This window comes from Lagopus leucura, unplaced genomic scaffold (assembly GCF_019238085.1).
Source record: "Lagopus leucura isolate 7727_CA_CO unplaced genomic scaffold, USGS_WTPT01 Super-Scaffold_100015, whole genome shotgun sequence".
Classification (NCBI taxonomy): Eukaryota; Metazoa; Chordata; class Aves; order Galliformes; family Phasianidae; genus Lagopus; species Lagopus leucura.
The window spans coordinates 14238372-14265770 of record NW_024962269.1 but is presented as its reverse complement, the minus strand read 5'-3'; the positions used below and the strand labels follow the sequence as shown (position 1 = coordinate 14265770).

Below are 27399 nucleotides of genomic sequence, written 5' to 3'. Positions count from 1 at the left end.
AAGCTTTTGGCCCCATTCCACAGCAGACAATATGTTGGTTTGTAAAGCACAGGATTAGTTGATCTCAACACTTCAGAAAAAGAATCGCTTGATACATCTGAGTGCCTAATACAAAGGCAGGGAAACACTGCAGGGGTTCTCAAAAACCTCCCTGGTTTCTTATGTGCTCAGTCTAAAGAAACTGCATGTGGTTTTTCCTTCTGCAGAGGGTGTGGCTGCATGTTATAGCCAGTAGGTTTAACAGCTGAAAGGAAAATAGCTGGGTAATTCTTTGGTTCAGCTTCGCTCATGTGTTTCTTAAATTACTGCTTGCAGGCATGAAATGACTGAAGTCCAGTGTCCTTGGATCCAGCTGAGAGAACAAAGTGGGCCCAGACCTTCAGCAAGGATGATGGACAGGCAGTGCTGTCACACTGCGACAGCAGGGGTTGACATGAAAGGGTGACACCAGCCTCGCTGTGACCCTCCTCCTGCCCCTCTCCTGGCAGGGGCCTAGATGTCCACTTGAATAATGCTAAGATCTGATTTTCACTAACCCAGAAATCGCACTCCAGCCAGTGCTAAACGTCATCTGTGCTTTTTTAGAGATAGAAATACAGTTCAACACTTAGCTATCCCTTCCCTTCCTGTAAGAGGATACAGAGCGCGACACAGAAATCCAGACAGAAGATACTGGCATGGACGTGGCACGTGCTAATCAGTGCTGTTCAAACGTTCAGGATCCTTATCCTGTGTGTTTTCATGGTCACTGTAAGCTCTTTAGAACAAAAACCCTGTCCTTCACATCTTACTAAACCAGCTATCACACCTCTGCACTTCCACATAATCTTTCCATGTCATGTACAAGCTACAGAGATGACAGCCTACCCTGCTTAGATCTCATTTTCTGTGGTTTTGCTTCAAATGTCAGCTACTCAAAACTCTACTTATTAATGCCTTTCGTAGAACACAGTATGTTCATGTTTAAGGGAGAAAATGAGAACTGTCACAAGGTAATTAACATAACTTTTTTTTAAAAAAAAAAAAGTGAAAGCCATGCAGAAATATTTTCTAGTCATATTCTAGAATGTCAATACTGTTTTTCCAAAATAAACAAAGTATGCATTTGCTGAGTCACAAATTTCGTACTCATAATTCCAAAACTCTCAGTGCCTACTAATGTGCCTACTGCTTCCTAAGTAAGTTCTACAGTGAGCAACTCTAGACAATTCATTACACAGCAGAGGTGCCTATTCTCCCATTATTGGGTTATTTCAGGTAATAAAAGGAAGCAGTGATCAGCGAGTAGATTACTATCACTTTTGTAGAAAGTGACACTGTTCTAATGGAGCTGAATGACAGAAAGAAATTACAGCATTATCATAACATCTCATGTCACTTTGAATACAAAGATGGCCATGTGCAAGAAATTTATTTAAATGCAAATAAAACCCATTGAATTTCAACATTCTGTAACAGAATGCAGGATGCAATCTCTGTAATCTGAGGATCTTTCTAAGAAAGATGGCTTTTCCAAAATAACATCTATGCAGCCTTCTGGCTGCTGCTCAGATTTGGCATACCTAAGTCGTTTTCTTTTCATATACTTGAATCACTGACAAATCAGATATTTATTATGCCACAAACTCACAAGAAAATAACCTGTGATATAGCTGTGAGAAATAGGCACCATTGACCTGAAACAACTTTTTTTTTTTTTTAATATAATAAATTTCTATTGAAAAGAAGTTTCTTATTTTTATGGAACACAAGCAGCAACTCAGTGGATTTCAGCAGGACAAGTAGTTGTTGTCTAAGCAATGATTTGACATGGATTTTCTAAAAGAATCTGAACAGCTTATTTGCTTGTTTACCACTGAGTAACATTTCTTTATACCAAGTTAGTTTTCAAACAGTACTGTAGTTTAGTCTGAGTTACACAAGCTATGAATACAAGCAGTGTTCATAATGTAGAGCTTTAAGATCCTGACAGAATTCTGCATTTCCTCCCATGGACCCAATCTTTGTAGCCCTATCCTGGAGTCTTGGAGACAAGGAGATGTTGCCGCTTGGTGCCTTTGCAGTCAGGATCAAGGAGGTGTGGTAAAGGTATCTTTACCACAGGCTTACATCTAACAATGCTGGGTGCACACTGTGTGAAGTTTCAAGCACATACCACTTCTATAGAGCGAGACAATTCTTCTCTGCCATATCCTTCTCAAAAGAGCAGAGGGCACAGTTGAGTAGGACAGAGGGAAAATAATGCCCATGAGCAAAAAGCACGAGAAATGCTACATTTGAGCTTGGTATTGATAAATTTAAGACTAAACTCAGAGTAGTGGAACACAGATTAGTAAACTTGCCTTAAAAATCACTGCAAAACAATCAGTTTTAAGGTATTATCATCTTAAAAGCACTTCAAACCTTAATCTACATGAGGGCAGTACTCTGAATCACAGGGGTCGTCTCTCCTATGACTACTGCCCAGCAAGGCAGGAAGTGTGCATGGGCTTGTCTGCCTGACTTGCAAATCCTGCACATACATTCACAACTGCTCTGATGATGAACTAAGATACTTTTAACAAACATTTTAGAGCAAGCCATCCTTTTCAATGCAGCAGTTTCCAATGTGTATCTTAAAATAATTTGCACAGAATTTTTTTTAAAAAAGATTATTTTACTGTAGAATATTTATTTAAGTTCTGGCTTTAGAGCTTTTCCCTGTTTTTAGTCCTGGGACACTTTCACGTGGTGGTGGCATTGTTGAGTGAGGGCAGAGTTAAATATTGGTATGAGGCCATATTTCCTTCCAAGGGCACAAAGGCAACATGCATGTTGTTGCATCACCACAGGTAAATCAATCCCATCATATCTTCACTATCTAGAGGGAATCAAACAGGCAATCTTTATTAAACAACCCAACAGTAGTATGTTGGTTTCCCTCTAAGAGATTTACCAACCATTGCTGGACAGGGGCTTTACATCTGAAAGGCTGCTAAACAAACAAACAAACAAACGAGACACATTTTTCCATAAGGTTTTTCTTTCTAAATGAAACCCCAGTGTAATTTCCTGTGTAATTACCCTTGATGCAATCCTGCCATTGGAGTTTCCCTTAAGGGAAAGAGCTTTGGGTAGACAATGGTAAACATGGGCTGGCTACATCGGTGACAGTGTCCCAAGGGACAGTGCAACAATTCCAAGAGGCTTTTTGGTAGTGAGATTGGAGTAAGAAAATTCAAATCTAAAAAAGAAAAAAAAATAAAAAAGACTTGTAAGAAAATACTGTATTACAATGTCCAACATAAGAAGTACATTCCGTGGACAGTTCAGAAAACCAGCTCTGTTGTTTTCTTAAGACTTCGTTGAAAGAACAGCAACATAAAGGAAGTTACACCAATTAAGGCAATGTATATGGTGCTTTCCATGTGTAAATTCAAAAAGCTGAACGTGCAAGTCAAACATCCATAGGCATAACATGAAATGGGTCCCAAAAATACAGTTGAAAAATACCACAGCTCAAGCAAGTAACAAAATATGCAATAAAGCATTTGTGGACATGAAGATGGTCTAGACAGGTGTTCAGAAATTAACAACAGTAGCAAATTCTGAGAAGAACATCAGTATCACTTAACTAAAATGTCAGCAATGAACACAGTAGCAGGCTAGAAGATGACAGCATGATAAATAGTACGTTTGCATCAGAAACAAAAAGTAACATAGCCTAGTCAAGGAAAGACTACAGAAAAGCAGTCCACTCATTTCTGTCACACTTACCTAGCAGCAGTCACATATTTAGCTGCACCCCCTGAAATCACCAAACAACTAAAACCTCTAATCTCCCTTCCGTATGTAGAAATTCAGAACAGAGACAATCCTATACTCATCAATTAAATTGTTCTCTGGATCAGTTAATGCAATCTCCACAAAGCACAGACATTTCCTGTTTCTCTTTAGTATTCCCACATTAACTCTCCACCCTTCTGCCTTCTCCCAAGATTAACAGGCAAGACAGTACATCCAAATCTCAAAATCTGAATCTGCAGATATTCTGATATTGCTAACTCACGTGACTGCATGATGCATAACCAGATCAGCCAAGGGCCAGTTTACAGCAGAGCCTGAACTGGGGCAGAACTAAAACAGCTCAGCTGTCACACTGTACTGAAATGGCCAACGGCTGCTTGTGTTTCTTTTGCCTTATGTATCACAAGCCTGCCAGTTTAGGAGTGTGCTGCCTGGCAAGAAGCTGCATTGTTGGCTGATGCATCTAATCTTGCCTTAGGAACTGTATTTCTCATTCCCTATTTCCATTAAAGAGTTCCTCCTCCAAAAAGCATCCTTCTTAGTACAGTCCTCAAGGAACTATTTCTAAGTGTCACTCAACTTTAGAAACAGTCTTTGGATCCCTTTTTTTTTATTTTTTCTTGTAACACAGCATTTCAAAGAGACTTGGATTAAATAAATCTTTTAAAATATTCATCTTTGTCCTGCTCTTTGAGAAGCCACGTCAAGTGTCACTATCATTACCAGAAATGCACTTCCACTCTTTCTGTAATCCTAGAATGGCTTGGGTTAGAAGAGACCATGAAGATCATTTAGTTTCAACCCCACTGCCCTGGGTAGAGACACCACAGGCTGCTGAAAGGCCCATCTAACTGCTCCTTGAACACTTCAGTGATAGGGCATCCAAAATCTGAAGAACACAAAGATTCTTACCTTTTAAATACACGTAGTAAGTGTTATAGAGGGTCCTCATAGCCAATTCTTGCAAAGGCAGCACATGATCTGTTTCTGTCCCTATAGATTTCACCTCTGCTGGCAGGAACACAGTTAACTGTCCCGATGAAAAAGAGAGCAGTTTCACCTCTGAAACTTGAATTGGAGAACCACAGCTAGAAAGACACAAGACATTTAAGAAGCGGTTAGGAAAAATTAAGTTAACTTCATGGGGAAACCCAAATTACCAACCCCCAAGCACACTTAATACTGTTCTTTAGAGCAGCACCATTCATGGACTCACTGCAGAATGCAGTACGCAAGGACACACGTTTTCTTATGATATCCAACCTTTGATGACATGTCACAAGACATCTAGAGGTCTGCATTAATCAAATAACTTCCAAAAGCTAGAGAAATGAGTGCACAGTCCCAAGGGGGCGAGCCAAGTGCACTACCAAAGTAACAGATGTTACTCTTGTTTAGTCTCCAAATGCTAAATATTACTCAAAACTTAAAATACGGGAGCAATCCAATACTCAATAATTCATTTCCCTTATGTTGGATCAACCACTTGAGAATGATAATAGGACTCAACTACTGTCTATGAGGCATGCATGTGAGCTACAAAGAAGTGTGATTACTACTCAGTGATTATTTCCCATACCCTTCCCTACCCACAGAGTCCCTTCGAAAAACAAAAACCAAATAAAACCTCAGCTCAGACTGTAAGATCCTTTTTCAAGGACTAACTTTGTCCTTTTCGAACTGTAGTAAGAAAAAGGAAGGTTGCTGGGATCCAAGGAAATTCAGCCTGTATTAGAATAACAGTTCTTTATGTGATCCCTGTTGCAAGTTATCATGCCAAAGAGACAGGCATAAGAAAATTCTACTAAGAAGTTGGGGAAATCAACAAGGGAACTTAAATTGTTTGTGACAACTTAAATTTGAAGCCAAGTGCAACTCATTAGGGCCAGTCCTAACAAATAGAACATGATGCAAATCTGTCAGCCTTCCCAGATACTGGACCTAAACCTGAGGTAGCTGCTTTCATCCTTATCAGATGTGAAAGAAATGTGGTAAAACTTCTCTGATAAGGAACAATCTCATCCTCCCCGATTAAAGAAAAAATACCTCTGAGAAATAAGCAAAGAAGAGCAGCATCAAGAATCAAGTCAATAAGCCTCTTTCTTAATATTTAATACTTCCCCACAGAGCTTTAACAGAGGTAAAGTAGAATCTAGAATTCAAAGGTCCAATATTCCAACAATTCATTCTCCAACAATCAATACCCAAAGAATTAGCCATCAGCACCAATCAAACTGCTATATTTTTAAGCTTATCAATCCTATACCAACTATATAGAAGACAAACCCCATAACCTCACTGCAGCTTCTGTAACTAAGAATTGGACTATCTGGCTCACTCTGCATAAAGGGTGAAGATATGAATGCCCGCTGCAGCACACAAAGCAAGCATGCAAAACAGAGTATCAAGAGGAATAATTTAAGGGATGCATCCTTACGTTTGGCCATGTTAGGGAAAGAATCAGAACCTGTGAGTAAAACTGGGTGCAAGAAGAAAAATTTAAAAACCAACAAAAGTAGTTTAAAAAGCAGGGGGAAAAGGGGAAAAATGGTCCATCCAGCTGGAAAAAAAACTGGAGCTGCAGGAGAGCCCTGTAGAATAAACCACAGTGAGGAAAAAACTATGATCACTCATTGGCTACTTTGAACAGGAGTGACAGACAGCTAGCTGGAAAGTATGAAATCCTACCTGCAAAAACTACGATCTGAGTACTGAGATCCTTACCTCTTACATAAAAGACTTTCTCCAGACAGAGATTCACTACTTAGACGATGCAATATATGTCCTGTTTTCAGAAATCTAGCTTTATATCAGTAACAGCAGCATGGCAGATTTAGCTGTCCTGTGGATGACTGGAATACTAAAGCCTGGAACGTCAAACATTTTGCCTGACCTCTGAAAAATTTGCATTGGTTACTCATACTTTCTTAGAAGGAACATAGAATGGCTTTACAACATGGAGACAGGTATCTGATTGGTACACAAATGCACATACTTATTTGGGTATTGGAAATCAGTTCCGTGCTTTGGATACTCTATTAAGAACAGCAGATTTTTTAAAATTATCATGTCTTATGAAAACTGAATTGTTACAAAGATCAGTGCAAAGATTAAAAAAGTTTTCCTAAGTGTAAAATAAAGAACAAGGACAGGATAGTTGGACCACACTTGCTTGAACATTTTCTGCATAATCATTAGTGTTTTGGTCACAATCAATACAATTCTATTACCTGTTGGGCATTTAATGTCTTTCTTACCATTTATTATTATTATTAGTTCTGAAAAAGCGAAGGCTAGAAATAATTTTCCCTGAAAAATCAGTCAGTTTGAGACTGCACAAGTTTCATGCAACTGCAAGTATTTAAATATCACACAACCAGCTGACATGAATATTAGGAAAACCTTAAAATGCCAAGACTCAGCATCTCACATATTGCAATAGAGCAAAGGCTGTAAAGGGGGAATTTATATTTAATATAAGATCTGCTGAGAGCAAGCATACCAGAAATTTATAATTAGATGGTAATGAGGACAATCCTCCTCTGATCAGTGTTATACCAGTAAGGCTCCATTCATTTCAGTGGTGCTGATCCTAATTTATGCTAGTGTCAGTGCAGATAGAATTAAGCCACTGTCCTCGTCAGACCACTTTTTCCTCACATCCTAACCACAAACATGAGACAACCTAGGATATTTTTAAAATGCACACTTAAAAATATATCTGTCAATCCACAATTCCTTAGAAAAAAACTGCTTCAGTTAGTAGGTAGCAGGACTTAGGAGAAGCTGATACTGGGACACAAAAATGAGCAAAGCTGCATGTGGCATTCTGAGATACAGCCCAAAATTTAGAGAAATGGGAAAACTTATGAACTGGATGTATGGTGCAAAACATGAAGAAACAGTTTGTGCATTCTTCAGTTATGCAGATTTTGCAAAGCTTACAGTTCTGGCCATCTTTAAATGCTGTTAGCATTCAGCTTTGGGACTTACATTATCATTATAAACTCCTTTGGAATAACTGCAATGACTTGTGGCTTAACATGAAAATACTGAAAGTCAGCAATTAATAGAAGATTTGTTGCAAAAGCAGAAGAGCTGGCAGCTGCAGTAATCCTCCTTAAACTGACATTAATTCTGAATCTATCACAAAAAAACCCAGTTGTATCACATAGGCACATATTTATGAGAAATTTTCAACGGAACACATTTGCAAAACATTGATTTAATTCACACCTACCCGCTGCAACCAATGACTTTATTATACAGAAAAGATGGAAGGCCTTTGAGATGAATGTTGTTATCCACATAAACATATTGTAGCTCCCGCGAACGACCTAAATCTGGGTTTAGAAAACAAGAGAAAAAGTAAGGGGGAGAAGGGACGACTGACAATTCTGAGCTAAGTGATTCCTTTTAATTATAAATAAGAAATCAAATTCAATGGCAGCAAACAAATTAGTACTTCCCAATTATAAATATTTGAGCAAGTTATTTTAATAATTTTAAATGCTATTTCCAACTAATTTTTTTTCAAATGATCCATAATAAAGCTCTTTTCCACAGATCAGAAAATCCCATTTAAAACTTTTTTCTGACAAACTCCAAGTGAGGTAGAAGAAGAAAAGTGACAATCCATTTGGAATCCTACAGCATATACTTTTGCTTTTTTGTTGTTGTTTCAGCTCAGAGGGTGGTGAGGCACTGGAACAGGTTGCACAGAGAGGTCGCAGATGCCCCTCTGGAGGGGCTCAAAGCCAGGCTGGATGGGCAGGCTGATCTAAAAGAGGTTGGCAACCCTGCCCATAGCAGGGGTTGGAACTGGATCATCTCTAACATCCCCCCCTCCAGCCTAAGCTGTTCTGTGACTCTATATTGCATAAGGTCAAATCTCCTTTCATTAACATTTGCACCACCAAAATCACAGCCTTATTATCTGCGAAGTGGTGAAGAAAAAAACATAAACGTGGCATGTCCCACTCTTTCTTCTCTCCGAGAAACTTGTTTAACGTAACAGTGATCATTCAGAAGTCCATGAGATATGTCAAATTACAGAACACAGGGAAATACACCGGCATTAAATTGCAGAATATTATAAAGCAGAAGTTGTGGTTATAAATAAACAATCAATACATCTGAATATGAGCTTCTTATTATTTCTGTTAAAATATTCATGGCTGGCAGTCAAAAGAAGCAAGCAGGCCATATTTAAGCAGTACTTTCATGAACTATAAGTATGTTAATACTCCCAGATTTAACCATATAGATATGGAATGATTTTACTCTTGTTTAGCAAGCCAAAGTGGAAAAACAGCAAAAGGAGAAAATTTAGGTTTCTAGGAATAATTCTCAGAAGGAATAGTTTTTCTTATCAGCAAGGTCCATTCAGCCTGCTATCAAAAGAAGTGAAAAACCAAAGTAAGAGGAATAGCTTTTTTTTTTTTTATGAAGAGTTTTGAACTGTTAAAGCTGACACGTAGGATCATCTTGGCAGTCCATTTCATCTGTAGCTACTATGCCATTCAGCGCACCAGGTTAGGAAGAGACAATTTAAAGACATTTAAACACAGACCAAGCAAGAAGGTGTCAAACATCTGAGAGCGTTTGTGCTATGGAGGAGATAACTGCAACCCAAACAAACTTCATTACAAAAAGCCATGTGTGTATTTCTCGACTTCTCAAACTTTCATGAGCACGTTATAGAAACGAAGCAAGATAAACAAGCCTTGTAGCTGAATCAGCTATACTGAAAGCTCTAGTAGCATCGACTCATTCGACTTCCCATCTTTGCCAACTGGCAATTACCTTGATTAGCAAGAAATAAAAATGAATATAGCTTCCGCCCCTTTTGAAACAGCAGCCAAGATCAGAAGAAAAATTTAAGCCATTTTCATACACGATATCTCTGTTCAGCTATTCTGTTTGCAATAGTGATCTTTCATCGTCGTTCCTTACCGTACTAAGTAATACAAGCCCATTTTTATCACAGAACAGTTTCACTTTCACTTAGAGCTTTGGGTACCACCTTACAGACATAAAGCAAATGACATCTGAAACGATTTCCCCAAACACTTGGCCATCTTAAAATACACCAAATGTCTTCAGCTGTCACCCACTTGACTAGCAGCTGTAAGTATCAGAAACCTTAAAGGCTTGAGCTGAGGAGCTTCAAAGAGTGCCACATCATCAAATCTTCAGTCTAAGGAAGAAGAACTGATACCCACAGAAAACTAGTATGTTCTGTTTCTGAGAACATTAACATAGAAAACTTGACTTCTGTTTCTTTTAATATAGGCTCTTACACTGCACTCTACAGAGGTTTTGCAACAGGTTTCAGGAACCATAACTGGGGCTTTGCTCAAATCAGAGTAACTGGACATCAGGGAACATTTTTACCCATCATGTGCTTCTTTGACCCCATCCCAAAGATGCTCTAGTTCCAAGAACTATCTCCTGCACCTGTCGACTGTCCTGCCCTAAGAAAGAAGTACAAATACCTCTGCTGACTGATTAGCACCGCTGTGCGATGCTGCTGCGCACTGTTAAGAGTTAACACCTCAAAAAAGATGGGGTATTTTGCCTCAGTATGGCAGGGCTGAAAATAGTTTAACAAAGTTCTGGGGTATTTTTAGATGAAACAAAAACATCACTATCCTACAATGAAGGAAAATACTGCAGTACCAAAGAACTAACACCGCAAAGTACTGTCATGGTGGAAGAGAATTACTCAGTAAAACTGAACACAAACAGCACGGGCCACTGAAAGCTGAGGGAGCCTCATGCTGCAGAGACCAATCTGGTGAAGAAGAGCAGAAAACTACAGGTTGCTGGGGCAGCTTGAACGTGATACTGTTTAACTCATTAATTTAGAGAATGGAAGAAAATTTTAAAAGAGGGCTCATCTTGCTCATTTCCACACAGATGTATGCAAATGGGCTGGAAATCAAGCAAGTCAAAAAAAGCCCTAAAGCTGTTCTTTTCATACGCATTTAGGGGTGGGGACTTAGGCTGCATCTCATCTCTTTCCTCCGTCTTTATCTTATGCTATGTTTAGATTCTAAGTTCTAAGCTGACTGCATTTCCTAGGTAATTAAAGCAAATTTTTGGACGTTAGACAGAATATCTCAGTAGGAAAAATTCTATTCCCAAAGCCAAATAGCCTTTAACTAGAAGTGTTCCTTTGATATAGTTTCTTCGCATTAAATAACCAAGCATTTTCCAGTCCCCAAAAGATGTTTTTTCAAGTCTCAAACACTATCCACAAAGCTTAAATTTAAATAAAACATCACTTTAAAAAGCTCTTTGTATCCCATCTCATCTCCACTAATCTTTATGTCTTTTATCAGTCAACCAATATTGTTAAAAATCCTCTAGAAAACAGTCTGCAAGAACTTGGTAAAATAAGGAAGCTGTCCATCTATGAAAAGGCTAAGGCTACAAAGAAGGTTTTTATGTGGCTTTTGCAAGCACTGTACTGTCTAAAACACTTCCACTTTCCTCCTTCCAGGCTCCCAGATCAAAGACATCTCTCCCAGAAATGACCCAGTGCCATGAGTCCTGAACAAACCCCAATTCTATTTTTTTTCCTTTATTTTTTTTTTTCTTGTCTTAACCTCAGGGCCCTGGCATATGCATTCCACATGGCTGAAGATGGAACAAAAGCTCTTGTGTGTCTGCACTGATGCTCTTTTAACCATACTGCGAGGGCAAGGACACAAAAGCAGTATATACTGAGGTAGAATAAGACCTTTGTTTACTGTGCACTGATAATTACTAGACCCATTTTCTAAACAAAATGTGCACATAAACCCCTAATAAAGTGATATAACACTGAGTATTTGCTGTCATAACATCCCCTGAACTGTCAGTATATTTCAGAATTTATGGCCTATTTTAATTATATTTGTACTCTATTGCATAAATCAATTTTACTTTTGCAGTGTCATCAGATTCAAATTTCTGCTTCCAGCAGAATTTGTTTTCAGGCATTGCAGCATTTGCTAGCGGAAAAATTTTCGAGTTAGCTTTCTATCAAAGAGTAATTTTGATTATGAGATTGATGTAAAGGGATCGGAGGTGCTATCTGCCATTCAAGAACAGAATTCCTAAGACCACTTATTGGGCAGCACAAAAGCCAGTGACAAGAAAATAAAAAGCAATTACATAGAGCTGGCCAGAATGCAGTTTCCAGCTCAGCTTACACACCTCCGATTTGGGCATTTGTAGAAATTCATCAGGAAGGCCCAAACATTCAGATCCACACACTTGTTTCTTGGAACACAAACCAACACAATGTGGAAAAATAAAAACACCAGCATATCCAAACATTAGATGTATCCTGCACAACAAATGACTAACTCAGCATTACTTACCTACCTGCTTGTTTCCCTACCAGTTAGAACAGTCAGAGTGGTGTAAGCTATTACTGAATTCAGCAAAACTGAAAAATATCAGAATTTTTTTCTTAAGATGCACGTGCCCTCAAGCTCCTGTGTGACTGTTACCACCTCGAAGAATGCACAGGCCAAAATTCTGCACAGTATCTATCCAGCAGTGCAGTCACAGTGCTACTGCCAGAATCCATCTGACACTATCAGTCTAGGAACAGGAAAATGCCAGCTTGCACTACGCCTAGCAGGAGCCGTACAGGCAGCAACAAGGGACACATTTAGCTGGGGAAGAATGGGTACCTTGCCACATTTCATGTCAGCCACCATATGAAATAAAGTAAATCACACTTGAAAAAGTTTTAAGCCACACGTTCCAAGCATGAACATTTCTTCTACCACAGACGTGCCTCTTAAAAAAGCAAAAAAAACAACAACATTCTTTGGAGGTGTGTAAGATGGCTGCCTTCCTACTCAACTCCCTCACAGAAAAACAACTGTAAGATGATTACTGCTCAAATATCACTTCTCTTTTTTCTGCAGTATCTTTCACTGTTAATCCTCCCTGGCCATGGGCACCACTAATGGAGAAGTTAGATATAAATACACAAAAATTAGCCAGCATGTGCAGCTCACAGAAATACGCTCCAATTGTGGCTTAACTTCAGTAATACTCTAACATTCCATGTAGTCCAGCACACCAAGGAAAACACTTTCCTATACAGCAGAAAATAGATTTAATTGTGCTTTTCAATGCACTCTATTTGATGCCATCACATCTCGACTGCTCTGAAGCCTTCTGATTCTTCACCAAGGATTAAGCATTTACGTTTATGCTGGGCTGCTTTTCCTCTGAACTCTAGGATTTATGATTCAGTTTCGTATTCACAGATAGCAAATTATCTCCAAATGTTCACCAGTGAGTCACTATTAAGAACTACTGAACAAGGTCAATTGACAGTCTTTGATGTTTCCCATTATTTTAAAAGTTCCCTCAGAATGTTTTGAATTTGAGTCTAAAAATAAAGAAAAAAAAAAAAAAAGGTGTATCATTATATTACAGATTTATTTCCTCCTTTTGAACTTAAAACACGTGAGTAGATCTGTGGCTCATGCAGGTCACAGCTCACTCCTAGATAAGCTACCAGAGCAGAGGCAGAGAAAACTTCCACCCTTAAATATTTCACATCTTCTCTTACTGAGCATCATCTTATTTTTGAAAAATTAAAAATATTCCACTGCTCTCTCATGAAATGGAGCTAGGAATATTTGCCAAACTGAGGCTCGCTACTTTGCTTGTTTCAGATGGTACTGTGAAGTCTGGATGATGCATCCTGGAACTCGTTTTCTCATTTATATAATGACATATGTTGGGACATAACTGAAACACCATGTCTGGAGACATTATTTGCACTTGTCAGTAATATGAACTAAGGTGTTAAAAAAAATAATCAGACTATCAGCTGCTTTAAAGACTGAGTTGCTAGTATTGAAAAAATTAAGTTAAACCCACACAGTTTCATTAATTTAGAAATAAAAGCATCCCATTTTTAGTCACCTTCATTTTCATCTTCTTTTCAATGTTATTATGGTCACTTCATCTGCATCTAATTAACCAACCTCTAAGAGTATTCTAGAAAAAAAACTACTACTGGCTATTGAGCTGGCACAGTAAATCTGCATGCACATCTATATTTCAGCAGAGATTAGCCTACCGACACATGGAAGATGTCTCGCTTTTCATGGACAAAATATGCAGTCCACCCTTCCTGCAGTCACAGTGACTTCCCACAACACAAAACCACTCAGTCACCACACCTCCTGCTCATGAAGGCCTGCCTCTACACTTCCAAGCTTAGAAAGGGTTGAAGAGAAAGCAGATGAAGTTCTTCTTGTGCGTCTGCTGTGAAAGTTTTGACGGATGCCTATACACCACACAAACTAAATCTTAGCTAGACTATTCAGTACTGACATTCCTATCAATGAAAAAAGTCACTTATATGGATTTACTGGGATTCCTCAGCACGTTTCCAACTCTAGCTGAAGAATCTTACTTAAATACCAGATCCAGCAAACAGAAGCATGTCATTACCTAAAGTGGTGGAACTTAGATTACTCAGTACTATATTTAAACAAGACATCATTTAAACTTTTTCCCCCATCTGGGAAAATGGCTAAAAATAAAGCAGATTTGATAGATGACCTACGGCTCGAAAGCAAATACGAAACCTCAACCTGCATTTTTTTCATTTATTAATGTATTTTCCAACAATTTGATCACTGTAATACTCCGTACAGAGTTTGAAGGGATCAGAATGGATGAAAAATCACCTGCTGCCTTTTTTTTTTTTTTTTTTTGAGGAGGAAGAGGAAGCAAATTTGTTTCCCCATCTATTCTCTAACCCACCCCAGCCCAGTGAAAGCAGTGACTCACCAAGAGGCAGAAATGCAAGGCGGTTCCCAGCCATGGAGAGCTCATTGAGGCTTGGAAGCTGGCACAGATGGCGGGGAACATACCACAGGTGGTTCCGGTCTGCAGTCAAGTACTGCAGTGAGAGGCACATATGCAGCCTTTCAGGTAAGGTTATCAAGCGATTGGTTGAAATATCCAGTGTTTGCAGCTCCCTCAGATCTCCAACCTCTACAATCCAAAGAGGAAGTGTTGAGATATGTTAATGTAATTGTTTTCATAAGCAAGACCAGAAAAATGCTCACTTAAATCAAAAACAAAGGTCAGCTGTTTGCTGTCCTCTTTTTCTCCAGAAAATACAGTTCTAAGAATCCGCGTTCAGAAACAGTGCTAATTACCCCTATCACCACAGTCCTTCAAGATCTTTCTGATAAGCAACAGCAATGTGAGCTCTCTCAATACAGTGCATTCCTAAACCGTTGATTACTATTAACACCACCAAGCAGTACCTGGGTAAACAAGAGCAAAGCCAAAAAAATAAAAAATATAAATTCTGTTACATAACTTGTAGTTTCCAAGGGATTTTCGCACGACCCCAGATTCATGCTCAAATTAATATTACATAATTTTAACATCTAAGGATGCAACTTCGGTATCAACCTTACTTAAGTTGTCATGTTGCAAGAAGATATTACAGTAAACTACAAGTGATAATTGCATTAACTACAGTTTCTAGAAGCTTTCCCCTCAGCATTTTAACAATCTGGTTAATATCTTTAGGAGAAGTAGTCTACTTTGCATTTTATATAACGCTGTGGGCCTTCTACTGCAGATAACAAATGAAGATTTTCCAAGACAGCGAGATGCAACCAACCAAGTAGCCTCACTCATGCACCACCATCATTTCCTTGCCTCTGGCCTTTGGTACCAGGGTGCCCTCCTTTAAGGACAGACTGAGCAACACGTTAAGCAGCTCCATTGGTGTGCTACTTGATCAGGTACTGACTCCTTTACAGTTACTCTATAAATTAGGTAATTCTATCCACTGTTTGTCCCCAAACATGGGGAAACTTTTGCTTTCTTTGTAGACACCGCAATGGAACTAACTCACTGAGCTCTCACAGTTCTCATGATAATTCACAGCAGAACCAGATTTTCTTTACCTTCAGCTGAATGAAATCAGTTCTCACATCTGGTAACTTCTAAACAAGGTTCACCAGAATTTTCTAGGCTGGAAACAGCAAGCAACCTACACAATCCACAGTCAAAACAACCTGCATGATTTACAGACCTACCACTGGTTATTTATTGTTTTTTTTGTTTGTTTGTTTTTAGAGAAAATAAATAGGACGATACTGTTAAAGCTCAGGAGAATCTGCTGTGCCCTTCAGCTCCCTCTGCAGCAGGAGCTAGAAAATCCACTATTCCCTGAGCATCTTGTGTGCTACATACTAAGCAATAAACACAACACTGGGTTAATTTCAAGCTGTCTGCTATGCAATGGGAGAAACAGCAAGTCTTAAGTTGACTTTGGGAAAAACTGCTAAAATTTTACTTTTAAGACTAGAAACATGATAAAAAAAAAAGGTAAATGTAATGCAATTATTAGCAATTCTCAGAAAAACAGTACTCAATGTTTGTGCGTGCACTTACAAAGAGCTGCTGTCTGCTGCAAAAAAACCTAGCATTAACTACAATAAAGAATCAACAACAAAGTACACGAATCCTCTCATAAGAAAACTGACAAACTGCAGCTTGCACAGCTGCCATTTTTCAGACCTCTCGCAGTTTCAATTTTAGCAGCAACTGTAAGCTTTCTGAAAGTTTTTGTATGTTTGTTTTACTATAAGACTGAATAGCAAAAGCACAGTGACATCTAAATAGCAAAAGACTGCTACACTAGAGAACTACAGTAGGGCAGTCTAATTTTTAAAGAGTTTTATATTCATCTCAAAAAAAAAAAAAAAAAAAAAGACATGCTTTAAAATAGTGACAGGAAGAGAGCCACCTACATTCAGCCAAACCACTGACCACATGCAGTCAATAATAGGCCCAGCTATTTTCATACACTAACCTTTTTCTCCACCACTAAAAACAGTTTTCTAATTCAGTTTCAGTCCAAAATCCCATAAATGTTACGGATGGCAAAACTGGCAGAATTTCAAAGGCATTGCTGGAATGATACGTTTCAAATCTAAGAGGAAATAAAAGTATTCTCACTTTATCCTTCATCCAAAAAACACATACTTGTCCAAAACTTCATCCTCTCTACCTTAATCTTCCAATGCATACCAGATGTAAACATCCACTTTCAACCTATAGTGCCATATGTTACAGAAACACTCACCAACTCATGAAGTTAAGAAGTGAGCCAAACCATTTAAAGGACCATCAGACGAAACTCCCAGACTCCCCACCATAGTGCTGAACGCTCATGTTGAAGAACACGCTCAGACATTTACTAATGGCAATAAGCTGGTTTCAATCCAAAGCAAAGGAAAACAATGAAGAATAATAACACAGAATATAAACAGTCCATTAGTAAGTTTTTCAAGCTTTCAGTTACTATTACCCACACTTTAGAAAAAAAAAAACACACCACAAACACTGAAAGGTATTTTATCTGACAAGAACACTGAAAGGCCTACAAACCTCTCTTGCCATCACCTTATCAAGCACTACAACAACATTTATGATGGGGAGGCTTTGGAAATTTTAGGCAGATTCAGAAAACAGCTATTCCTAAATTAAAAGAGCCAACAGGGAAGGGACTTAACTGTGAGATGAGATTTCTACTGGTTAAGAAATGGACAAATGCACATCACCATTATGCCACATTCAGGAGTTCTGTCACATTTAAACAGAACTCAAATGCGTAAATTTGAATTTGTATTAGCTCTAGTATGAAGTTTAAGGCTATTAAAATCAACAAGGCAGCACTCTGAGCCCTGTTCTGACATCAGGAGCTCAAAGAAATCCCCGGCAGCTCTTTTGAACTCTTAACTGAGGACTCCTCAGATTGGTGAAGGCACACCAAGGCCCAGCCCCAAGTTCCAGCGCTGATTCTTGGACCCAAGACTTCAGCTGTGTCCATCTGCACAGATTAATGCCTTCACATACTGTTGGGCAATTCTGTGGCTCAGCCATATGGTACAAACATGCTCATGGGGTGCTGTGCACCAAGTAGCTGACAGCCTGTAAATTCACATACTGCCTTACCTCACAGGAACTTATACATAGGCTTATAGCCAAAGTCCTGCCTACAGCCTTCTGAACGTGATTTCAATGACACCGATGTACATATGAATATTTCAGACTATCCTAAAACTGCCAGCACTCTAGTAATTAATTCAGCCTTTTCATCCTTATAATGTGGAGACTCAGAAGTGATAACCGCAGCTCCAAAAAGCAGGCTTTGCAGTCATTGCAATAGCTTTCCCAGCCATTTGGAGAAAGGGACAAGTATACTGGCCTCTAACACATGCATTTTCAAAAGAAAAGCTACCCAGTAAGTTTGTCTCTCAACATTGGGAGAGAAAAGAGATATCAGAATACTTTCTCCAAAAAAGAAGCAAATCTTTCAAAGATTTTCAGAAAATTTCCAAAAATCACTGAACTTCTATCAAAAAGCATTTGCATTAACATATCCAACAAAAGGGGGAAAAAAAAAACTGGCTCAGGTGGTCTAAATGCCAGTTTTTAAAACCATTTCCCATGGTTTAATCCAAAGAAGAGCCCATCTGTAACAGCCTATGCAGCACAAGTGCTGCCAAAGGCAATTCAAACCTCCTCAGCCTTCTGTCTTGAAATCTGAAGAGCAATCCCACCTCTTGTCTGATGGGCCATACCACAAAATTTCATTCAGAGACAAACGAAACACAAACACAATTGAGTTTGAGTGAACAGAAGGCACAGATTTACTTGAAATCAAATGCTGTCTGAGCTTTCAATCCAAGTAAAGATAAAAAGAGGACAGGAAAGGGCTACAGACCTACCTGCATGAGTATGCACCTCAAAGCAGGATGCTAAGAGAAAGCAGAGAACCTACAAGGAATGGAAAAAGGGACTTATCAGCAAGGAGCTGTCACTTCCAGGTCAGACTGTAGAAATGAAATTAAAACTGCCAGGAGGCCAGGAAAATGGGAACTCACAGAGAAAATTAAATACAAACAAGAAGTTTCTCAATAGGAAAGAGCAAGAAACTGAGAACTGGTGTCAATAAGGGGTAGAAACCAGAAAGAAATCTAAATATTAAATTAGCATTTTGCATCACTTTTTTCCTGTAAGAATAGTGCTGCATATGAGGAGAAAGACTGAATACCTCACGGGAAAGAAGACAAAGCACTGAAAATTACCACATCCACTGCTAGAATGAAATGAATCTACTTTGAATATTTCCATCACAGAACGCTGAAAAAAAATGAGTTACATATCAGAACTGCAAGCTCAGGATCAGGGATTCTCCATAAATAAAACATTTCCTTGGATAGTAGCCTAAGTCTGGACACCACACATAGTGCCTGTGTTCAGTTAACGTGACTTCGTGCTTTTTATTATCTTACGTTAAGGGGAAAGAGCAACCAGGAATAACCAGCGACTGCAAGACAAGAAGAATGAAAATGCAACCTTGATTATTCCAAATGTAAATCAAATTATACTAGCTTATCTTTCTCTGATGAAATTCCTTAGTTAACACATGGGTGTTATATCTCACAGCAAACAACTGGCATGGAAAAATATTACCAGTGGCGATATTCCTTGAGGGCTTACTTTGTTTAGAACTTCTATTTTCTGCCATGGTAAAAATAATTGTTAGGTTTTGCTTCGGTGACAACATAAGCATTTCAAATATTGCTAACATGACTGAGAATCCAATTACTATACAGAAAGAAAAGCAAGAGCATTTAGACTTCAGTGACTAAAATGGAATGAAGAATATCTGCTTGAAACGATGGCAGAAGAGAGGGACTGGTTGTGCTGGTTCACAGGTTACAAGTCAGCACTGAAAATAACTAACGCAATTTCTTGGTCTAGCCAAATCATCAGGAACAAAGAAGTACATTAACACACCTTCATACTGTTAGCAGTGATGGTCCTGCTTTTATCATACAAACATTTCCATCTGGCACAGTGTTGTCTGACACCCACTGCAAACCCAGCAGCATGTTGCTGTCCCACAGCTGCAGCCATAGTCTTTGCTATCCACCATTCAGTTAATTTCTTCCCAGCCTGTGGTACCCAAGGGAATAGAGTCTTATGTATCTGCAGAGTTAAGTGCTGTGAGGACTGGCTGTCATGTGAAGCACTGGACTTCATGCACCCAGTGGTCCCTTTATATCCTCAGGTCCAAACAGAAAGCAGTGGATTGCCTCAGGAAGGGAACAAAGTGCTCGTGGCTACCACACTTAACATATGAAATGATAATCAACTTCCATGAACCTCAATACAAGATGCATTTTCCTATCAGATGATACAAGTGAAAGACGTTTGAAGTTTCTCATACTCACAAAGCTTATTATCATCTGTTCCATTTGAGAAAAATATTTATATATCTGTGCATGCCTGTAAAATTTAAATGTGTTTCTAAGGACAGGAAACACAAGTTTAAATAACCAAGGGCTTGAGGGAAAAGATCTTTTAGATCCACTCTAGATCTTTAGTCTCAGGAGAACTTAAATAGCTTTTAAAATGGTTAAAGAAAATTAAATAGCCTATTATGTATTGCATTACATTTACTGTCCTACTAAGCAGCTCACATTTCATGGCCTATAAAAAAAATGATTAAAAAAATCCTCTTGTGCTAATTGGCACTTATGACAGACCTGTGCCACCATCAAACAAGCAAGTCTGACCATAACTCAAAATTGGAATAATTAGATTTAAGGACATAGAAAGGGGGAGGTAAAAATAATTACATTTACATTTTGACACAGCTGTATGCAAAGCCTTTACCATATTATTAGTGAAAGTTTGAAAATGATCCTGTTCCTCATGACTAACAAACCTGAAGGTGACTTATTCCTCTATTTTGCTCATGCAGGCTAGTATTTGCTCTATGATTTAAGAAAAGAAGACAATGGGACCAGATGTGTTGGGATGCTGCAGAAACTATTTCATGAATAGCCTGTTTTTAAACAGGGCCCTGAATGTGTTCAAACCCATAAAAATTATATGAAGAAAAGCCTCTATCCCAGCTGATTGAAACTGGATCTGTAGTTTTTAAGTAAGCCTTGGTTCCACTTCACATAAATTTCCTGACTGGAAAGAACAGAGTCGAAGTTCTTTTGTGGCACAAGTGTTTTCCTGAACGAACCTACTCATGTGAGTAACGCTCAAAGATGTTCCCAATTGTGCCTCCCCTGCCTCAGCCATTAACTGTATTGACACTTTTCAAAATCATTTCGGTAGCAGACAAAACTCAAAATAAGCGCAAAATATACACTTCTACTGCACATGCCCACATACAATCTTTTATCCAAATTGTCACTGCTAAATGTCACGCACCAATTTAGTACCAAACCTTATTTACTTTGTACCGTCGTTCACAACAGTGGGATGAGTGGCATTCTGAAGTCTGATCGTGCAAAACAGCAACTTCAGTTCAGCAAAGTGGCTGAAAACGCATCAGGTGTGAGGGTCTCGTTAAGGCAAACTCTCCGAAAGGTCAGTGGTTTCCCACCTCTTACCACAATTAAATTTAAACTGAGAACACCAAAGTTGCCCGTTTCATATGCCCTCTCTCTCCTCAACATCAGCACTGAAGCAGCAGGCTGAGAGCACAGACCTGCAGCAGTTCTTCGGTTGTGTTCCACGTTTACCTCAATGCACAGGGCACCACACCTAAGCCCACGCAGGTGCCTGCAAACCTCTGCTGGCAGTCACCCACACAGGCAGATCGATTCTCCAGCAAAGACGTCTTCCCCAGCAGTAAGTGATAGGAGACGACACACTGTCAAGAATCCACGCAACACCAACAGAAGCAGCTACCAGAGTTAAGGCTATGCGTTTGCTCACATTATTCAAGACAGATGCCTTGCCAAATCTCCTTATATAAGATAACTACTTTTTTAAACTGTTATTCTTCAACTTGCATAAGTGCTTGTGCTTATGCTTGCAGAAACACATGTGGAATTCCACTTTATTCCATAATTTGGCAGTTTAAATGAGGATAGTTAGAACAACTCTGATCATAAATACATCAGAAATTAACACATGTGAGAACAGCCAAAAAGGATGGCAAGAGGAATAAGTAAGGGAACAGGTTAAAGAAACGAGGACTCATCCAAAATAAAGAGTGAGGGTGTGGGGGAAGCAGCTGTTTATGCACAAAGGTAACTGCGGGCCACGAAACCATCAGCCAGCTTTCCTTCCTCAGAAAACAACTTATTTTATTCCACTGTGCTCTGCCTAGCACTTTACTACTCCAAAGTGAGATCCTGTTGTTAAGCAAACATATAATAGATGCAGAATTACTATGCTAACAGTTTGCTACAGTTTTATTAAATGATGTCCCAAATTTTGGATAGAGGAGCCAATATAAACCGTGAAGAGAAAGAATGGTACTTCAGCAAGTAGGCTACATGGAAAATTCTGCTCATTCCTTATAAAAAAAAAGTCTCATTAAGGAAGTGATGTATTTTTGCTGCTGTTCTTCCTCTGAGCAACAGCTGTTTATTTTTTTTTTCTGAGTATTCCTCAGTGGTATGAACGTAAACAAATACGGTATGAATAAAGCATGACATCTTTTATGTTACTCTTGTTTTATTTCTGTCTTACTATCTTTACTGCTGCACATCACCCATAACTCACTGTGCACTCCTGTCAATACATGAAATGCAAAAAAAAAAAAAAAACAACACTTTTTGGAAAGCCTTTGTGAACAAAATAAAGAGCCAGTGCTTTGAACTGAGATGCTGATTAACAAAAGAGGTTTAGATTATGTGCAACAAACCAATCATCACTTACAAACACAGTAAACAAACGAGCTTCCTCAGGAAGTGATTAAGGATGGCTCAGGAAGCCACACAGACACACCAATCCTAGCTCTAAGATCCAGGACAGCTTTTTCCTTTCTTTTTCAGAGGAAAAAATTCAAGACAACAGACTGGTCTCTGACAATGTAGCTCAGTACTTAGTGCTCCTAAGCGATTACTACTTTAGTGTACTACTTTAAGCCAAGCAAAGACCAGTCTGCTTTGTCTATTGCTATCAGCTGGTTCTCTACTGCCTGGAAAAGGGCACATCTTTGTTTCTTTTCTTCGGGTTGAGATTTTTCACTGTGCTTCTCCAGGAAATAACTAAATACATAACAAAAGCTATACACACACACACACACACACACACACACATATATGCCCAGGTTAGATTTTTATCTTTCAGTGGAAAACTACTACACTGTGCAAAGCCAAATTATGCCCATTCATGGCAGACATCTAAGGAGCATCTTTCCTGAAGGTCAACTGCCTCAGTAACAGAGAAAAAAACAACTACAAATTTGGTTGGTAGAATGGAAAGGAGAAGAACAGAAGGAAATTCTTTAGCTTGGAACCACACCTACAACAGTGGAGTCACCAGATTAGTTTTTCAAAGGAACACTAATGAATGGGATTGCCTTCACTGAAGACCTATGAAAACAGAAGTTCTTTCAGTCCACTTCAGGGCAGGAACTCCAACAGACCAGCAGTTACTACAAATTGCAACAGTAATTACAGGGGAGTGACTGCTGAATATTCAGAGGAAATACTCCTATTACAATATAGGTGAAACTTCCTTAAAAGAAAGCTATGGATTCTGATGCCCTTTCCTGGTAGCAGTAACAGGAGGTTCCCCAGATCCTCCTTACTTCCCCAGCTGGTTTGTGCCCAGATCTGCATGGCCACGCAGTAGGCTGCTCTCATGATGAGGCAACTACTGAAAAATGGTACTGACTAACAACTACCAGTTTCTGAGATTGTTACCAAAGAAGACAACATCTGACTTCAAACAAAACAACTACAGCCATGTCCCAGTTTTCAAAATATGTGAGAAACTGCAAGTCTTATCTCAATCAGTGGACAATATCACTGCTTAGTACTTCAGACTGGCACAAAATAGACAAGGCTTACAATTATACTCCAAATAAGCCCACACTTGGCCATGCTTAATTTCATTCTCTTAGATAAACAAATAAGTAGTCCTAGTCCATAAAGCTCTCAAACATTAAATAATTACCAACCTGAGTATACTTGGTGTTGTTCTGCATCAGAGCTTTCAATAACGAATGACAATTTAATGCAGATTTGCACAATGCTAAGTTAAACGTGGCCCCTTATTTCAAATACCACAGCAATAAAATTAAGGTAACTGAAACACAGGTATCGAACTCTGCATGTGTGACAGGAACCACAGGAAAGTTAATCTCACGTAATACCTCTGGTTCCACACACTCTCCTTATAGGCTTTTACCATTTACATTTACTGTCAGTAAATGATGCATTTTAGTTTGCCCTCATTTATTTAATAGACCAGCTGAGTAAAAACAAAGGTATCAGTAGTAAGTAGTTTTGATTTCAATTTCTCACAATGGTAGATGTAAAATAATAATGCATGTGGCCAGGAAGATCAAAATGGAAATCTATACACTCTAAAATTCTACTGCACAGCACTAACAATTTCTTTTAGCTCACTTTCAAAGACTGAACGATTCTGTTCACCAAGCCTCCCTGAGCACTCATGCCCTAGTGAATTACATTTGCTTAATGCACACATAAAGTCAACTACCCGTTAATATAGCTAATCATTGTATGCAACTTAGAAGAGCTTAGGGTAAGTTAAAAAAAAAAAAAGGAGGGGGAGGGGGAACCAAAGTGACAAAAGTACATTCATAGACAGCTTTACTTCGTAGAGACATAAGAGTTTAAGGGGAAAAAATGTCAGCTTTCAGCATCCAACCTTATAAAGTCACAGAATTTAGAGTCAAGAGCTATTTTCTTTGGTCACAAACGCTGATTCCCTACAACAGCAACAAATCATTTTTTTCAAGTAGCCAAGAGGTTTTACACAAAATATCAGTTGCAAATTATTTCAAAAGTTCAGTTCACTGAAAATCACCTCTTAACAAAATAGATGAATAGGATCTATGAACTAATAACTCCTGCATTCCATAAGCAAGTCTGCAGCCGTGTCTGTCACAGCAGACGCATGCTGCTTAACTTCTACCAATCATCTTATGGTGGTAAATGATACAATTAAGTGCAGTTTTTCCCACCATGAATTTATTTTCAAATCATGTTAGTAAAGACAATAAGCACTGGCATAACTGTTCAGAAAAGCTGTTGTAGCTTGCTTGGATTACTTGGTCTTTGCTTAAGACCTGCCATACTCAAGTCAGCGCAGCAGAACACAGAGCTCCTTGGCAGCGCCGTACCCTGCCATTTCTAAAGCAAACCTGGAATTTGCAAAGCAGTGTTACGTGCCCTTTTTCCACACATTTACAAAGTGATGAAAAGTCTCACAGAAAAAGACCCACAGTTTATTATCTGTTCAAAGGTGAGGTTTTCTGAAAATCTCACTAATGCTATTGAATATATTGGCCATATAAGTTTTCTTATTACAGAAATACACCATTCATACATGAAACACGTCCTACGTAGCACATACCCAGCTCTCAAAATCTTGGGAGTTTTAGGCTCAGCCTTGTCCATACACATCTGTTTTCTGCCATGTGAACAGCCATTGAAAATGTTTATGAGACAAGCCCTGAGCACCTTAAAATCCTCTCTAAGTTCAGTTTTGCCTTTGGGTAACATACATATAAGTCTTTTAGAAGTATTTTTAAGAGCATCTGTTATGAAGTTTCAGATATGAACTTCATATACATCACATATGTCTTTAAGCAGGCAATCGATGAAGTCAGATCTTTACTAACAGAATCATCACCAGAAGAATTCAGTGCTGACAGATGAGATGTGAACTCACTTCCTCCGAAACTCCTTTACTTACAAATTAAGCCTGGTATTTGGCACTATATGACCACTGAAATTCACACTGATTTCTTAGAATATGTTGACTCTAATAAGCTATTTTTGCAACAATAGACACTCAAAAGTAACAGAGCTACTGCAAGTCCCATATTTTTCCTCTCACAGGGAAAAAAACAATGTGTGCATTGCACAAGGAGGAGAATCCACCCAATGATAGCCCCAAGGTATGTCGTTCTGAACATGACTGCTGCCAGGCCTAACATGGAAAAGCCCTTGTATCAAATTCCACAGAGGCGGATTTGCTGTGCTCTTACAGTAGATTCAGCAGGTTGAAAGAAGCTTCAAAGAGAAGGGAGTGACAACTTGAAAAATGTTACACTAACTCACATATTTTATTACAGTAAGAAAGAATTTGAAAAATCCTAACAATTTCTTTTTGTTTTACTTTTTTTCTTAAGCATGAAAAACTCAAAAAAACCACATTATCTTGACATAGATCAAAGCATCCTATCGTAATAAACCAAATGATGTCTACATTCATTTTCAGCAGTACTGAAGACAGTCGCACAGGAAAGCAGCCAGCTCAGCAACAAAGCACCATGTCACCTCAGTTGTGACAACTCTCTGAACTGCCGCCAAGAGTCTGAGGATAGGAGAAAATTTGCCAGAGCTGTCAGTGATCTGTAGAGCTTTAGGGTCCACACTGGTAATGCATGAAGTAAAAGGAACTATTAGTTACAATCATCTTTAATGGGCTTTCAAACACTTATATAACCAATACCTTCAAACAGCCAATGCAACACTGCAACACCGGCTGATGTAACTACAAATTAAACTCCTGGTAACCTGCTTTCCTGCATCTGGGGTTCAGCTCCACTGGAATTGAAGCGACCGGCAACAACTGAAGAACCTCCACTTCCCCACCTCCACTGCCATACAGCCAATAAACAAAACAACCACTGCAAATCAAATACTGACTGAATTCAAATACAACCTTGACTATTTTCAGTTATTTTTTCCTTCCGCATGGAACTTTCATTATGAGTTCTCTCCATAAACTTCAAATCTAAGCTTTCAAGCAATCAAAACACACACACAAAACCCACAACAAATAATTCTATTTGACCTTCCTTATTTAGGTCTGTGTGCCAGGTTTAATCAGCTCTAACAAACACATTCTACTTTTTAAAAAGACTGTAGAAACACATTTTCAAAACTAAAAGGAACAGAATGCATTGTTTTGATCGTACAGCCTGAAGCCCTTAGATCTGAGTTTTATCAAAGAATACTCTACCACTGATCAAAGCAGCAATGACAACTTAATGTTCTTTAAAGTTACATATTGCTGAATGAACTTCCCACTTTTGTCTTGTAGCCCCTGGCTCAGCATGTCATTGGGAGCATCCTCAAAGGACAAGAGACTTTCAGAAGCCCTCCATTCTGAAGCGACAGCTCAGTGATGGTACGAGCGGAGAGCAGAGTTGGCTGGATTAACTCCACCGAGGCTCTGATCTCATTTTACCCTAGAAAATTCAGGGTTATCATTTCTTCTGCAAAGATTATTTAGTGCATCACTGTATGAACTATCTGTACATGGTAGGAGCATTTCCTTATCGTCCCATTTCTGATTTCAGTATCACCTAAAGACATGCCACCTCTGTATTAAAATCAGTTTTTTAATTACTTGTCATTTAATATTTTGCATCTGATATGTGTCTGGTAGACTTTAAGCAAAGTCTGGAGGTTTCATACACGTGTGACAGAGTGACATTTTTTTTTAACAATTTAACAATTTTAACAATTTATTACTTATTTATTAATTATTTATTATTGTATTTTAACAATTTACTAAGAA

At 38.7% G+C, this 27399-nt stretch overlaps 1 protein-coding gene across 3 annotated transcripts in view; it reads right to left on the bottom strand.

Moving 5' to 3' along the window:
* LRRC28 (leucine rich repeat containing 28) overlaps nucleotides 1-27399 on the bottom strand; it is a 47808-nt gene that overhangs the window by 919 nt on the left and 19490 nt on the right. For all 3 annotated transcript variants that reach the window (XM_042875901.1, XM_042875902.1, XM_042875903.1), the window contains 4 exons: nucleotides 14608-14814; nucleotides 8027-8129; nucleotides 4699-4874; nucleotides 3064-3223 (listed from right to left, as the gene is read on the bottom strand). In XM_042875901.1, the coding sequence (XP_042731835.1) occupies nucleotides 3064-3223; nucleotides 4699-4874; nucleotides 8027-8129; nucleotides 14608-14814 (646 nt within the window). The remainder of the gene's footprint in view (nucleotides 1-3063; nucleotides 3224-4698; nucleotides 4875-8026; nucleotides 8130-14607; nucleotides 14815-27399) is intronic.